Here is a 15360-nt window from a genome sequence, read left to right as displayed (position 1 = left end):
TTTTCAGCGTTCACAGATTTTTCGCGCACTTCCGGCACGTTCACTGGAGAGGCGCAATCAGGCTGCGCGTTGTTGCGGTGCGTGCGTGCTGACGGAGCCGGTGCGCCGGTAGCCTCGGTGCTGTACTATGGACCAGCGGAGCAGCGCTGAGACAGAGCCGGATCTCTCCGTCGCGACCGAGCTGCAGTGCAGGAAGCAGGAGCAGGAGAAGCTGTCGGGGGTGGTGAAGAGCGTGCACCGAAAACTCCGCAGGAAATACATTGAAGGTACTGCATGAGATACGTAGCTGTGTAGCCTAGCCTAGACCAGCTTCTGTAGTCTGGCCTGATCAGAGATGCAGACATTTAAACGCCTGGAAAACAACCGTGAACCTACGAGAACAAAAATGAGTTAATAAAAGAGTTATTTTAATGTAAACTTCGGTTGCATGACTGTTGACATGAACTGATTTCGTACTTGGCTCATTTTGGAAACCATTGGCTGTGGCTCAAAACCTAGTGAGCTGCCTACATAGACAGCATTTTGGGTAACATTTGAATAGAATGTTCCGAACGCACTAAAATAATGCTGACTATGTAGGCAGCACATTAGGTATTGAAACAGCCTCTGTCTGTCTTTCTGTCTGTCTGTAGCACGACGTTATAGTCTAGTCAGCAAGCCTGTGCAGGGTCGTTCATCTGTTCCTGTTTTGCTCTTCATTGATCCGATGACTGTGTTTGAAAGCATAAACAATTTTTAATTCTCTTTAGGGAAGAAAAAGGCAATAAAGCAAGAATTTATGAGCATGAATCCTCTGAATTATGTACCCTGACTGTGTACAAGTGACAAGTGTGCTGCTCTAAAAGCTTCAGTGTCCTCTTCGCTGTCAATTATTTATCCATTTATTGTTTAACACCTTTCTTATCTAATGACCTAATACACCTATGATAAATAATGGTCAGCTGACTAATTTTTAGTGTGTCTACTTGCTGGGGATGGTATAGTATAGGCAAAATAAGTATATATAGCGTGTTTTTGTATTTTTTTTAACTTTTAACATTTGGTTTAAGGATAAATATATTAAAAGTACAAAAAATAAGTATTAAATAAGTGAACTGAAAATTTAATTCAACCAGGTATCAACAGAAGAATTGCAATCAGGAAGAGTTAGAGCTGACGTCAATTATATTGGTTTCAGTGTGACAATGTCACTGTGGTTATGAGCACTTGTGGTGTAAATCTGGATTTTTTTTTTTAGTTGCCTACTCTTTAGTACACTAGCTTCTCTCCTCAGTTGACTTTCCTATTAGAGATTTTAGCATGTTCTTTTTTTAAAGTGTACCTAAAAAAAGAACAAAATTCACTGATAGTGTTCTGACTTCAATATCTAGTTAAATATCTGCATCCAGTCCTTTTTTGGCAACCTTAGAGGTCTTGGCCTTCTCCACTGTATATAAAACAAACATGCAACCAAACATACAACACCGTCATCAACACATGTCATGTTGAAGGGAAGGAACCCTTCACCCAAAAATTAAAACTCTCAGCAAATCTCAAAATATCTTGTTTGATGTTCCACAGAAAAAAGAAAGTAATACAGGTTTGGAAAGAAATGAGGATGAGTAAATGAAGACAGAATTTACATTTTTGGGTGAACTATCACTTTAAGCACAGTCTATCACGTTTAAAAATGCCATTTTTCGGCCCATATTTTGTACCCAGTTTTTGGAAAGTGCCTCTTATTATGTCTGATGAAGACTAAGTCCCAAAAAACGGTGCATGCACATTTTTTAAAAAGGATGTAAAAATATTATCTTGAGAATAGTAAGACAAATAGACCAGTCTTTTTATTGATTGAGATAATTGACTGTGTGAGGATGTTGTTACATTGCCTGTTACGGTCTTGCACTGCAGTGAGCTTCATCCAAGACTGATATCATGACAGAGATTATGAAATGTTATATTTTTGCCTGCAATCAGTTGTACCCACAGGACGCATAACATAATATAAAATACCACCATGTTTATACCGTCTGACTTTAAATGTGTTGTTGCGTTTCTCATGGTTCAGACTAGCTTTATCGAATCTTCCCCCGAGAGGGATGAGCAGTGCTATGAATCCCACACACAGTAGTCTATTCACTAGACCCCGTGATGGGTTAATAAGGAAGGCGTGATCTGGTCTTCTTGGCATTGTACAGCAGTATTCATATTTAACGGCGCTGCAGTCTCTTCCCTTCTTGTCTTATTCTCTGTAAATCTGATAAGGCCTGTATTTTCCATTCTGTCATGGGACGGCTCAATTTTTGTCAGTTCTTGCCCTCCCGAGCACTCTTGTAGGGTAGCGGTTGCTTTCTGGTGTCATCGGCGTTATCAGCAAGTTTGTGAACTGTGTGTGTGAATCAGCACAAACGCTTTGATCATACGGTACTTTTGAGCTTGGCGATGGAGTTTCACTGAGCTGTTGAAGAAATCGGACTGTGTTTTGTGAGCCGTTTAAGGCTACGGTTTCAGAATCGAAATTTAGAGGAAGCACAACATCAGCTGACTTTTGAAAGTAGGCTTTGTGAAAATGTTCACTTAGTTATGCCACGCAGAAGGATCAATCATGACTGTACGCTCCTCTGTTTTGTCTTTTCGACTGCAGTGGGAGATTTCGAGAAAATATGGCGTGAACATTGTGAAGACGAGCAGACTCTTAGCGAATATGCCATGGCCATGAAGAACTTGGCTGACAACCACTGGGCGAATAAATGCGAGGGCGAGGGGCGCATCGAGTGGTGCCGCAGGTATGAGTGCTAATGGTTAGTATTTTATGTTGAATAGCTGATTTGGTATTTATTGCTGTTAAATCTCTCTTGCCGCAGTGTTTGCCAGAAGTACTTCCAGGATGGAGGGATGAGGCGAGTGTTGGAGAAGGATGAGAAAAGCGCTAGGCATGCCGCAGCTGGCAATAACACATCCGCAAACTCTCCACCACAGTCATCCTCTTCAAGGTGCTCTAGAATGATATTAACACTGCAAATCCACAAATGTAACAGATGGTAATGAGTTCATTGACTAAATCAGCTTTTTATTCATGCTTCGTAACAGCTCAACGTTCCAGCTTGGGAGGATACGACTGCTGGATGTGGGCAGCTGTTTCAATCCCTTCCTGAAGTTTGACGAGTTTCTGACTGTTGGAATCGACATTGTGCCAGCAGTAGAGGTTTGTGTTTCTTGAATTTATATGAGACCGTAGGCTTGTTAATTAACTTAACAATTAATAAAATATTGTTGGCGCCAGTAGCCTTGTGAGCAGTGCGCCGACATACAGCGCCATTGCGCAACGGGTGTCCCGAGTTCGAATCCCGAATCGATGACCTTTCCAGATCCCGCCCCCCATCTCCTTCCCACTTCGCTTCCTGTCAGCTCTGATCTGTCCTATCATAATAAACGCGAAAATGCCAAAAATAAATCTTAAAAAAAAATTTCAATAAATTAAGTATGTCATATACCCTGACTAAAGTTTGCTATTGGTTAAATTACATTGTTTCTTTGTCTGAATCTATTCATTTATTTATTCAAAACCTTAAAAATATGGCTTGAATACACCTCTTTATATTTTGATGTTTTTTGGGCATCAATTTAAAAAACTGTCAAAAATGTCAGGGTAGTACAACCATCCTGGCAATGAAGTATTTTATGCTCATCAGGGTTGTATTTATTTAATAAAAAATGGTAAAAACAGGATTATTGTGAATATATTATTACAATTTAAAATAACTGTTTTCTATTTCAGTGTATTTTAAAATGTAATTTATTTCTGTGATGTAAAGCTGACATTTTCTCCAGTGTCACATTATCCTTAAAAATCATTTTAATATGCAAGAAACATTTCTTCTTATCAATGTTGAATGCAGTTGTACTGCTTAAATTTGAGGAAACCGTGATACATTTTTTTTTGTATTTTTTGATGACTAGAAAGTTTTAAAAAACAGCATTTATTTCAAATAAAAATGTGTGTATTAAATATTGTAAATGTCTTGACTGTCATTTTTATCAATTGAATGCATTTTTCATATTACATTTTTTTTTAAATAGTAGTATAATGGTGACACCACATTTTATAGTCATTAAATTTAAACCTTTGCAAAAAATGGTATAAATGTTTTTCAAAACCAGTATGAATACAAAAAGTACATTTCCAGGAAATTACTATATAATACATGTATTTATATCCGTTATCTTGGACATTCTTTCTGTCATTGACCCTTGTACTAATTTTACCTGTCCTGCTGAGTCAAGCTAAATGTTCAGATTTTTTTGTATAAAAATGTGTGTATTAAATATTGTAAATGTCTTGACTGTCATTTTTATCAATTGAATGCATTTTTCATATTACATTTTTTTTTAAATAGTAGTATAATGGTGACACCACATTTTATAGTCATTAAATTTAAACTTTTGCAAAAAATGGTATAAATGTTTTTCAAAACCAGTATGAATACAAAAAGTACATTTCCAGGAAATCACTATATAATACATGTATTTATATCCGTTATCTTGGACACTCTTTCTGTCATTGACCCTTGTACTAATTTTACCTGTCCTGCTGAGTCAAGCTAAATGTTCAGATTTTTTTGTTCCTCTTTATGGCTACAGAGCGTCTACAAATGCGACTTTCTGAACCTGCAGCTGCAGCAGCCTCTGCAGCTGGCCAGCGATGCCTTGGATGCCTTCCTGCGGCAGCTGTGCGGCCCCATCGACGCTTTACCTGCACAGTTATTTCACGTGGTAGTGTTCTCCCTGCTTCTCTCCTACTTCCCCTCGCCCTACCAGCGCTGGCTCTGCTGCAAGAAAGCACATGAACTCCTGACCCTGAACGGCCTGCTCCTCATCATCACCCCCGACTCCTCCCACCAGGGCCGGCACGCACTTATGATGCGAAGCTGGCGAGTTGCAGTGGAGTCTCTGGGCTTCAAGCGCTACAAGTACGTCAAGTTCTCCCACATGCACCTGATTGCTTTCCGCAAGGTGTCGCCCACCACCAGCAGCGACCTGGTCAGCCGCAACTACCCGGAGATGCTTTACATCCCGCAGGACTTTAACACGCTTGACGAGGACGGATTCGCAGATTGCTACGAACCTCTGCGCTCCGATTTCGATGACGACCAGTTGGCTTGTAGCTTCGCGGAATTGCCAGACACACCGTATGATTCGGACTCGGGCGAGAGCCAGAGCAGCTCGGCTCCCTTCCACGAGCTGGAAGACCCTATTTTGCTGCAGAGCTGAACTTGTTAACTGCCCCTCTTGATATTTAGTACCCTACCTTCGTGCTGCCAAAATTGCTCTGCTGCGTTTGTGTACTCGACCCCTTTTTAAGAAGCAAAAAGTTTGCACAGAGTGAATGAGGACGTTTAAGTGGGCGTTGATTTTTTTTAAGAGTGTGCAAGACATCCTTTTGAACACAAATGTACACACTAAACAATCTTAACTAAGAAATAGAAGTGATGTGGTTTTGTAACAGAAGCGGCTGAGTGATTTCAGGTCGAGGGAGATTTTGCTCACCCACTTTGGCTGTTTTCTCATTTTTAGAATGACTGGACAAACCTTTTCAGACTAGCTTAACTTATACCTTAGGCATCAGTGTCAAAAGATCCAACCTTTTGGTCAGTTACCATATTGTTTTGGACTTTTTCAGCTGATTTTCATAAAAGGATAGTTTGCCCAAATATGTCGTTTCAAACCTGTATGACGTCCGTCTTCTCTAAAATGCATATATTTTGAAAAATGCCTCAGTGTAATTTTGTCCGTACAGTCAAAGTCAATGTAACTTTTAGTAACAATGAAACTCAATGGGGTCCAAAACGATGTTGTTTTGGACCCCATTGAGTTTTATTGTTACTAAAAGTTACATTGAAACGAAAGTTACAATGAAAGTCATTTTGGACCCCATTGACTTCCATTGTTAGAACAAAAATAGTTCAACAAAGTAAAAAGAAATGAATACAGTTTTGGAACATGGCGGTGAATAAATGATGACAGAATTTTCCATTTTTGCGTGAACTATCCAATTAATGGTTTGATTCTTAGCAGGTTTTCACTGGACATTTTAGCCATCTGTTCTCTACCGACTTTTTTTGAATAGCCTTTATCAATGATATTTGTAGCATTTTAAGTGTGTTAAGTGACATTGTGACATTGTAACTGTGAATGTGGATTTCTCGCTTCAACAAGGTACAAATCGTGCAAAGTAGTCATAGTTTTTCAGAACAAACAATCTTGCAGGTGACCGGATTGGATGCATGCGTTGTGGCAACGTGTTTCTAATCTTGCGATCAAATGGCCTGAAAGTAGCTGCGTGTCTGCCTTAGTTTTTGCTTTAACCGCTATTATAACCAGTAATATCCGATTACTTGTCAGTAGTATGTAGTATGGAAGAGGTTAGATTTCTCTGCATTTCGCCATAATGTGACTTTATTGAGTAGGATGATTGTTTACTCTTGACTGTTTACTCTCGAAACCTTCGGTTGCTCTAAATCTACTTCCTGTATCGTTATCTGGTGTATATCCCATTGAGTTTTTCAGTACATTATTTTAGTTTCCCGCTTTCATTACAAAATAATGCTTTTAAGGTACAAAAATTTGAAAAGTACTCTGCCAAATGTTGATTTAAAAGTACTACAAAAAGATTGTTGCGTATCACTGTACGTTTTTAGCTTCTATGTATGTAACTGCAGAATTTGCAGCTTTTTTATTCACTCCAGGTTCTTAAAAACACTATTTTGACTGTCAAAGCACATATTTGCACGTTTTCGATAACACCCTTCGTAGGGTTGGCAAAATATCGATATTGGCATCAGCACTTCATTAGAACAGCAATACGTTCATAATCATAAACGGTCAAAAATTCCCCATATCACTGTAACCTGGCAGTTATATTGAGTAACTGATATTAGGCACTGTTTTCTATTGTATTCATGTGGCTACCGTTTGGTAAACCTGATGACATGAGAATATGCTGTGATGGGTCTTTACTCTTGAAGGAGTGTGTGAGATACATTCAGTACATTGGGGTTCTGTTGAAGTATCTATGTGAGGTTTTGGTGTTAGGCACTTTAAATGTGTTTTAGGGGTGCCAAAAATAAGTGTGGAAAGATTTGAAACGGTGATAGAATTCAGTATGTGATCTTTCAGAAAAAAAAATCCTCCTCAAGGTGCCTTCAAACCCAAATTGTATTTTTGCATTTGTGATTATATAGACTGGATTCAAGAACAGGCTACTGGTTGTCATAAGAAAGTGCGGTAATTTCTCTCCCACAGTAAACAGTTACAGAACATACTTTCAGCAAATTAACCAGCTCTTGGAAAAAAATGACTGAAATACTGCCCTGTTAGCAATAGCAGTTAAAGGCATTATTTAGTCTGTACTCGATTTATAAATATAAGAAAAAAAGACATTTTAAAACATTTTAAAAAATTTAAAAAGCTTTGTATTATATTGTTTACTTGGTGGTGTGTTCAGATATTCACATATCAAATGTCTTTGTCTTCCCCAGGCTCTAATCCACTGTTTGCATGATTGATTTTCTTTATCAGTGTTATGATGGTTGACTCCCACAGAACCGGACTATTTGTGAGGAATATTGTTATTCATCTTTTATAAATAAAGGTTTTTGTTGCCTTCTCTCTGGTCTTTCAGTTGCCTAAAGCAGGTCACTTTAAATGCTTTACAGCTATTCTATTCTAGCGATTATGTGTGTTTCATATCTGACAGAATACATTTTAAATGTTTATCTGTTGTAGTGCTAATGTACACAAAAGTTACAAAGTTTGGGGTCAGTAATATTTTTTTCATTCAGCAAGGATGCATTAAATTGATCAAAGGTGTCAGTAAAGATTGTTAAAATAATTGTAATATAATGGATGGATATAATGGATTATAATGTTACACAACATTGATGTTAAGAAATTTTTCTTGAGCAGCAAATTGGCATATTAAAATCACGTGACACCGAAGACTGGAGTAATGGCTGCTTGAAAATTCAGCTTTGCATTACAGGAATTACATTTTAAAATCAGCTATTTTAAAACGTAATAATATTTCACAATATTACCGTTTTTACTGTATTATTAATCAAATAGATGCAGCCTTGGTAAGAATAAGAGACATTTCAAAAACATAAAATCTCATATAACTTTATATAAACAAAAACTTACACCCGTGTACACATTTTCCAGTATTTTTAATATTGTAAAAGCATTTTTTTGCTATAAATAACAGAGGTGTAAATAAAACATTTTATTTCATTCACCCCAGTTTCACGGAGACGACGATGGACGCTGTGTTTGTCCTTTCAGAGATTCCGTAGCGGCTTAATACCAACGTGCAAACATGGCGGACATTGAGCGAAGTTTAGGCGATGGCTCTGGATTTTGTGCAATAAATTTCCAGGTTTAGTTGGTTTTCTGTAAACGACAACGATCAGTGACTTGTATATCTACTGGCGTATTTCTTTTAGCTTGATTCAATCGATGTTACTCTCGTCGTGAACAGAAGCAACACATTCTGTGAACTTTCTGATGCCGGTAAACGCACTGGAATCTGCTCGACTAAATCAGACTGACAGCACATTAAAACTCTTCACCTCTTATTTTGTAACTTTTGACGAGTTTATCATTTACACATCTAGTTCACGCCTTCGTTATACCATGACCTTGAGTTGAACAGTTCGGTTCATTCAGCAGTAACAGGTGGATATTGACAATCCACTGTTTCATTGTAGATGTTACTCTAACCTTTGCACTAAAATGTCTCTAAGAACGGTTTCGTTTTAGATTTACCTCAAATTCACCATACAACATGCCTTTCTTACATCCTTTTTGCTGAATAGTTGTGTCTGAATAATTGTTCCTGTTGGGACATATAAATTAGGTCACTCGCGACGTTGAGTCTGCAAGTTTTTTTCTGCTGTTGTGCGAGTTTGAACTCTGCAACGATGTGCAAGCTGCTCAAGTATTGCTTCAGTCACTTCCTTTACGCTGTGATGACCCGGCTGGACGAAGCCAACAAAGGGGTCAACATGTGGTCATCCATTCGGTACCTCGGTTACCTGTCCAGCCTGAACTCCCTGGTGGCCATTTGCCTGGGAATTTACATACAATGGGAGAAAACCGCAGACACAATCATCTTGGTCATCTTCATTTTGGGCCTCTTCGTTCTTGGGATTGCCTGCATTCTCCACTATTACTTCGGCATGGAGAGCGTCAGCCTGTTTCTCCTGCATCTGTGGTTTGGTTTCCTTCTGGGTTTGCTGTGCTTCATCAATGTCCCGTCCAAAGAGCTTGATGTTAAGGAGCAGGTGGCCAACTATATGTTAATAGCAAGCATTGCGATACGAACCCTATGGGCTTTGGTTGGAAGAATGTGCGGTTATACCCGACATCAACCCACCTTCCTCACCTCAAGGGAAGCTTTGGAGCTCACAGGCTTCGCTGTGGCCAGCACAACCTTGGTCAGCCAAAAATCCATAAGTCTTGTGGTCCTGTCACTGGCTTTGGCTGCTCTAATTGTGGATTTGCGCATGAAGTCCCTCTTCACGATCCCAAACCTGGTCTGCTTCTCGGTTGTCGCTGCGTTCTTCTTCCAGGAGTCTTTAGGAGTGTCCACCAACCCCTTCGCCTTGTCTTGCTTCTTCAGCCGCCTCGTCTGTGACCCATTACTGGACGTCTACTTCAGCGGACTTTCGGTCACCGAACGCTGGTCACCGCTGCTACTGAGAAGAGGCCTGTGGAGACGCTTATCGCTTCTTCCTCTGGTTGTCATGGAGGTGATGTTTTCGGTCGTGGCCGCTCTGAAGATGAGAGATCTAGATCGGTGGTACCTGCTCATCCCGGGTCTTTCAGGATCTGCTGTTTTCTGGATCATCTGCCACCTGGTTTTTCTCGTCACGCTGTGGGGTTTTCACAGCAAGCTGAGTGACTGTCAGAAGATGTGCATGGCGCACACGTCAGAGGCTGGAGAGCTGGACAGGGTCATGGCGTCTAAGGGGATGCGGCACTTCTGTCTCATATCGAAACGCCTGGTGCTCTTCAGCCTGATGTCCACCATCATACTCGGGGCTCTGGGTTGGCAGGTAAGGCTTCCTGTGAAAATCTTTCTTAGTTTTAAAAATTTCATTCTTGTGTTCATGGTGGTTTCACATGGTTTGGAAAAACCTTTATACAATTTTCAAGAAAGGTTTAGACATAATGACTCTAAATAAGTAAAAGTGACATGTTTTTCTTACACCTTGAATATACGTGAGTCACTGTCAGTTCTTTAAAAAAAGTTTTAAAAATATTTTAAAGGGTTAGTTCACCCAAAAATGAAAATTGTCATTAATTGCTCACCATCGTGTCGTTCCAAACCTGTAGAACCTTCGTTCATCTTCTGAACACAAATTAAGTTACTTTTGATGAAATCCGAGAGCTTTCGGACCCTGCATAGACAGCAACGCAACTGACACGTTCAAGGCCCAGAAAGGTTGTAAGGACACTGATAAAATATTCCATGTGACATCAGTGGTTCACCCATAATTTTATGAAGCTACGAGAATACTTTTTGTTTGCAAAGAAAACAAAAATAATGACTTTATTAAACAATTTCTTCTCTTCCATGTTAGTATTCGATGCGCTTTTATGAGAGTACCATGATGAGTAATTAATGACAGAATTTAAATTTTTGGATAACCCTTCCTCAAGGTATACAGTATAGTTATTTATTCATATATATGTTTTTTTTTTACTAATATCAAATGAATATTTCATAAATATTTCACATTCTATTTTGGAAGTCACACCAGATGATGGTGTACATAAAAAGGTCCTCTCTATGATATCATTTCCTGTTTTATGGTTATTTTTCATGCTTATTGGTTTCACACCATGACTTTGATTTGGCACACAAATGTTTTTTAAGTAATAATATGTGGTAATGCACCTAACTGTTATAAATAACTTTTCTATTTTATAGATTTCTAGAATATAATTTCTAGAATATAAATATAGCCTGAATTTTCAGCATCACTACTCCAGTCTTCAGTGTCACGTGATCCTTCAGAAATCATTCGAATATGCTGATTTGCTGCTTAGAAACATTTATTATTATCAATGTTGAAAGTTGTGCTGCTTAATATCTTTGTGGAAACCATGATAAGGGTGGGGATCATTTTCTTTGGTCTTAAATGTATTGTTTTCTCCTACAGCCGTCCAACAGTCTGTTTATTGCGTTGTTTCTGCTGGTGCTGCCTCTGGAGTCACTAGCCCACGGTCTCTTCCATGAGCTGGGAAACAGCCTCGGAGGAACCTGTGTCGGCTACGCTGTGGTGATTCCTACCAACTATTGCAGGTACTGGAAACATATACACTCACATTTCACTAACTTCAGGTCAGTAACTTACACAGAGGGTCAGTATTTCATCCTCATCCTCTCATTTTCTCTCAGCCCAGATGGTCAGCCCACCCTGCTCCCCCCAGCGCATGTGCAGGAGCTCAACTTGCGTTCCACAGGGATGCTTAACAACGTGCAGCGCTTCTTCTCTCATCACATGATCGAGACCTATGGTTGTGATTACTCCACGAGCGGTTTGAGTCTGGAAGCCCTGCAAGCCAAGGTCCGCATTTTCATGGAGGCGCACACGGCTGACGGCCCACGACACGACACCTACGTGCTGTATTACAGCGGACACAGCCACCGCAGCGGAGAGTGGGCTCTAGCAGGTGGGAGAATCATTACATAACATTCTTTCCTGTAGAAACAGACACAACAGAACCTGGGAGAATCTCATAACTTAAAAACATTTACCCAAAGTGAAAAAAAAAAACAAATGAGAAAAATTAATTTTGTGTATGGAACATTTAAAAAAATGCATTTTCCTTCAATTCTTATTAAGGAGTGTATTTAAAAATGATGTTTTTTTTTATTTTTGTGCCTTTATATGCTAATTTATATTTAAAAATCACTAACAAGACACTAACAGTTTTTTTTTACTGTATTAAGATACTGTATAATAGTAATGAAAATAACAGAATTTGTGACAAGAATCATCTGTTATATATCATCTGTAACATCTGTCATGTGTATTTGAATAAGCAAATGAATTAAAGGCCTTAGCAAATACAACCATAAAGTATACTTTACCATTTAAAAATAGGATTTTTGTTTTGTCAAATGGCAACAATACAAATTATTTATTTTATTTTATGGAAAATTAAATCTAATTTAGACCAGTTACCATTTTTTACATTTTTAAAATGCATATTCCTTCAATTCTTATTACTGTAATACAGAAAATCTCATTCATATTATTGTATTCGTGAAGGATTATATATTATTTCTGCGTTTTTAATTTTTGATCATTTTACTTACAGAAATCACTCAAACGAAATATGTCTGTATTATAGTAATGAAATCACTGGGGATTTGAGAAAAAAATATGAAATTAAATTAAAACACCTGTTAAATGTATAAGAATGAGCATAAATTAAATGTCTTACAGCAAATACAATCATAATGTAAACCTATCTATCTATCATCTGTCTATCCATCCGTCCATCTATCTATCTATCTATCTATCTGTCTGTCTGTCTGTCTGTCTGTCTATCATCTGTCTAGCCATCCGTCTGTCCGACTGCCATCTATCTGTCTGTCTGTCTGCCGTCTATCCGTCTGTCATCTATCTATCTATCTGTCTGTCTGTCTGTCTGTCTGTCATCTGTCTATCCGTCCATCTATCTATCCGTCTGTCTGTCATCTGTCTATCCGTCTGTCTGACTGCCATCCATCTATCTATCTATCTGTCTGTCTGTCTGTCTATCTATCATCTGTCTATCTATCATCTGTCTATCCATCCGTCTGTCTGTCTGTCTGTCTGCCGTCTATCCGTCTGTCATCTATCTATCTATCTGTCTATCTGTCTGCCGTCTATCATCTATCTATCTATCTATCTGTCTGTCTGTCTGCCGTCTATCCGTCTATCCGCTATCTATCTATCTATCTGTCTGTCTGTCTGCTGTCTATCCGTCTATCCGCTATCTATCTATCTATCTATCTATCTATCTAGATTTTGCAGATAAATATGTTCTGGAGATTTGTTTGTAACTAACTCACATATTAGTAAAATTTGCATACCATTTACATAAAAGGCATAAAAAAAAAGATGCATATGGAAGCTCAGCCAAACTCTGGGAAAGAGTTTTATAGAGGGCTTTTTTTGTCTTTTAATATAATCAGGTGGAGATGTTTTACGTCTAGATGAGATTGTGCAGCTCTGGAGAGAAAAGAACGCTGGAATCTGTTCCCGTCTCATCATTATTCTCGACACCGACAATTCGCTCCCCTGGGTGAAGGAGGTGCAGAAAATCGAGGGACTTTATGTAGCGGTTCAAGGAGCAGTGCTCTCTAGTCCCACAGACCCGGAGGTCCAGGACGCGCCTCAGCTCGGGGACTTCACCTGTCAATGGGTTGATTTTAACTGTGACCCTGACAGCATAGTTCGGTGGTCTGAGCATGGGCGGCCCGTCCGAGCAGCCTACGGCATCTCCAGACACTGGAGCGACTACAAGCTTCACCTGCCCACTGAAAGCGACGTCACCAGGCACTGGAGACTCTACTTCCCACGCCTGACTTACCCTGTGGTCCAGCTCGCTCACTGGTGCGGCGGGTTGAACCTCTTTTGGGTTTGCGGATACTGCGTTCGACTGCTCCACAGGATCAAACTCACATGGTTCCCACCTGCGGTGTTGGATACAGGCCAAGGTTTCAAACTGGTTAAATCGTAGAACAGGACCTAGAGTGTGGCGATACTGTAAGCAGCTGGTCTGAGCTGTATCTGGACATGGTTATGTGACGATCACCTACGGCAGCTTTAGGTTGTATTGACCAGCACAGCGATTTATAAAATCTCAGGTGTGAAAACACTCCATGTGTGTGTTTGTGATTGAAAAAATAGCTAAAAATTGGCCAACGTACATACAGGAATGTCATTCATTACTCAGCGAGGGTGAATTTTGTGAAAACATTTCTGGGTCATAGATCACCTCTAAATCAAAAGATAGATGAACATAAGATATTATATTTTGCATAAAGAAATAAAATAAATTTTTTGTTAAAAATATTATTTTAATGACAATTAAGTATAATTTCTTGTCAGAATCATAATGAAAAGATGTCATTATTGTAATATGAATTTTTTGTTATTTTAAATTAAATTATCTTATTATAATCCTTATTGGTAAAAAAAAAAAAAAAACCCTGTCATTACTGCAGTGTGAATTAAAATTTTTTTTTTACATTTTTATATTATATAAAATTATTCAACATACACAAAAACTGTTTTATTATAGTAAAAAAAATCCCTGATTACAATATGAAAAATGTCAATACCATAATGCAAAATGTTTTGTTGATTTAAATTTTTAAATAATTTTTTATATTAATTATATTATTGTTGTTATATTACACAACATATACAGGATTTTTTGTTTATTACAGTAAAAAATATCCCTGTGATGATTAAATAATTAAAAATGTCATTACCATAATGCAAAATATTTTTTGATTTAAAATTGATTTTAAATGATTTTTTATATTACATAAAACATATATGAAAATGATTGCAGTAAAAAATGAGAATCATCACATAAATGCACATTTCTATCCTTAATTGTCATGAAAACATTTTTTTAATTAATGACCCTAAAATAAGTTTTAATTTTTTATGCAAAATTATTTTTTCCTTTTGATATTATGGCCTGGAGATTTTTTTTTACGAGATTCACATACAATATGTTACTGATGGGCCTAACAGCATTGCACCCACTAACCAATTCAGCTGTTACAGCTTTAACTTCTTGTATTGTTTTTAACTCCCACTGCCATTTTAACGCTTCTTTTTTCATGACTTGTAAACTCTCAGTTATAATGTATCAGCAGCACTAAACCGTCGAATGCAGCATTTGTACACAGATCCAGCAGCACAGCGTGAAACCCATTACCAGCTCAGCCATTTTGCAGTGCCTCTTCTTAACTGCACTAGACAAAGCACAGCCTTATATTTGGCATCTATACAAGGGACGTAGTGTCCATTTAACACTATAACCCCCACATTCAGATCTGTCCAGTGGAGTAGTGTATTTATGTATTTTGTTTTATTTGTTTATACAGAAAAGATTTTCTACTGCCCTTTATAAATTGATAAATTCATACTATTTTGTATAGTTTGGTTGGTCTCGATTGGTTAAGTATATTTGACTAATATTGTGTGTTACTAGCACTTACAGCAGTTTGGGTTGAGTGTTTATACTAGTGGTTACAAGTGCCTTGGGTAAGATTAGTCCTCACCAAAAGACACTAGGATT

General features: G+C 38.3%; 2 protein-coding genes across 2 annotated transcripts; both read left to right on the top strand.

The window, feature by feature from the left end:
• LOC107753593 (probable methyltransferase BTM2 homolog) lies at positions 1-7449 on the top strand. The gene is made up of 5 exons (XM_016569791.1): positions 1-266; positions 2627-2768; positions 2847-2975; positions 3073-3187; positions 4624-7449. Exons 1-5 carry the CDS (start codon positions 128-130, stop codon positions 5251-5253), a joined length of 1155 nt encoding a protein of 384 aa, XP_016425277.1. The 5' UTR covers positions 1-127; the 3' UTR covers positions 5254-7449.
• An 861-nt stretch (positions 7450-8310) lies between these two features.
• Positions 8311-13913, top strand: LOC107753592 (transmembrane protein 168-like). The gene is made up of 4 exons (XM_016569790.1): positions 8311-10097; positions 11208-11350; positions 11447-11721; positions 13235-13913. The coding sequence occupies exons 1-4, from the start codon at positions 8961-8963 to the stop codon at positions 13780-13782; spliced, it is 2103 nt and encodes a 700-aa protein (XP_016425276.1). The 5' UTR covers positions 8311-8960; the 3' UTR covers positions 13783-13913.
• Positions 13914-15360: the final 1447 nt, after the last annotated feature.

Source organism: Sinocyclocheilus rhinocerous, unplaced genomic scaffold, assembly GCF_001515625.1.
Source record: "Sinocyclocheilus rhinocerous isolate Xijiao unplaced genomic scaffold, SAMN03320098_v1.1 scaffold200, whole genome shotgun sequence".
Lineage (NCBI taxonomy): Eukaryota > Metazoa > Chordata > Actinopteri > Cypriniformes > Cyprinidae > Sinocyclocheilus > Sinocyclocheilus rhinocerous.
This window is presented reverse-complemented; position numbering and strand designations above follow the sequence as displayed.

Excerpts from the sequence above, each read along its gene's own strand:
- LOC107753592 (XM_016569790.1), top strand. The coding sequence starts at position 8,961 with ATGTGCAAGCTGCTCAAGTATTGCTTCAGTCACTTCCTTTACGCTGTG. Across the intron at positions 10,098-11,207 it reads TCGGGGCTCTGGGTTGGCAG|CCGTCCAACAGTCTGTTTAT; the intron begins GTAAGGCTTCCT and ends TTTCTCCTACAG. Across the intron at positions 11,351-11,446 it reads ATTCCTACCAACTATTGCAG|CCCAGATGGTCAGCCCACCC; the intron begins GTACTGGAAACA and ends ATTTTCTCTCAG.
- LOC107753593 (XM_016569791.1), top strand. The coding sequence starts at position 128 with ATGGACCAGCGGAGCAGCGCTGAGACAGAGCCGGATCTCTCCGTCGCG. Across the intron at positions 267-2,626 it reads CCGCAGGAAATACATTGAAG|TGGGAGATTTCGAGAAAATA; the intron begins GTACTGCATGAG and ends TTTCGACTGCAG. Across the intron at positions 2,976-3,072 it reads CCACAGTCATCCTCTTCAAG|CTCAACGTTCCAGCTTGGGA; the intron begins GTGCTCTAGAAT and ends GCTTCGTAACAG.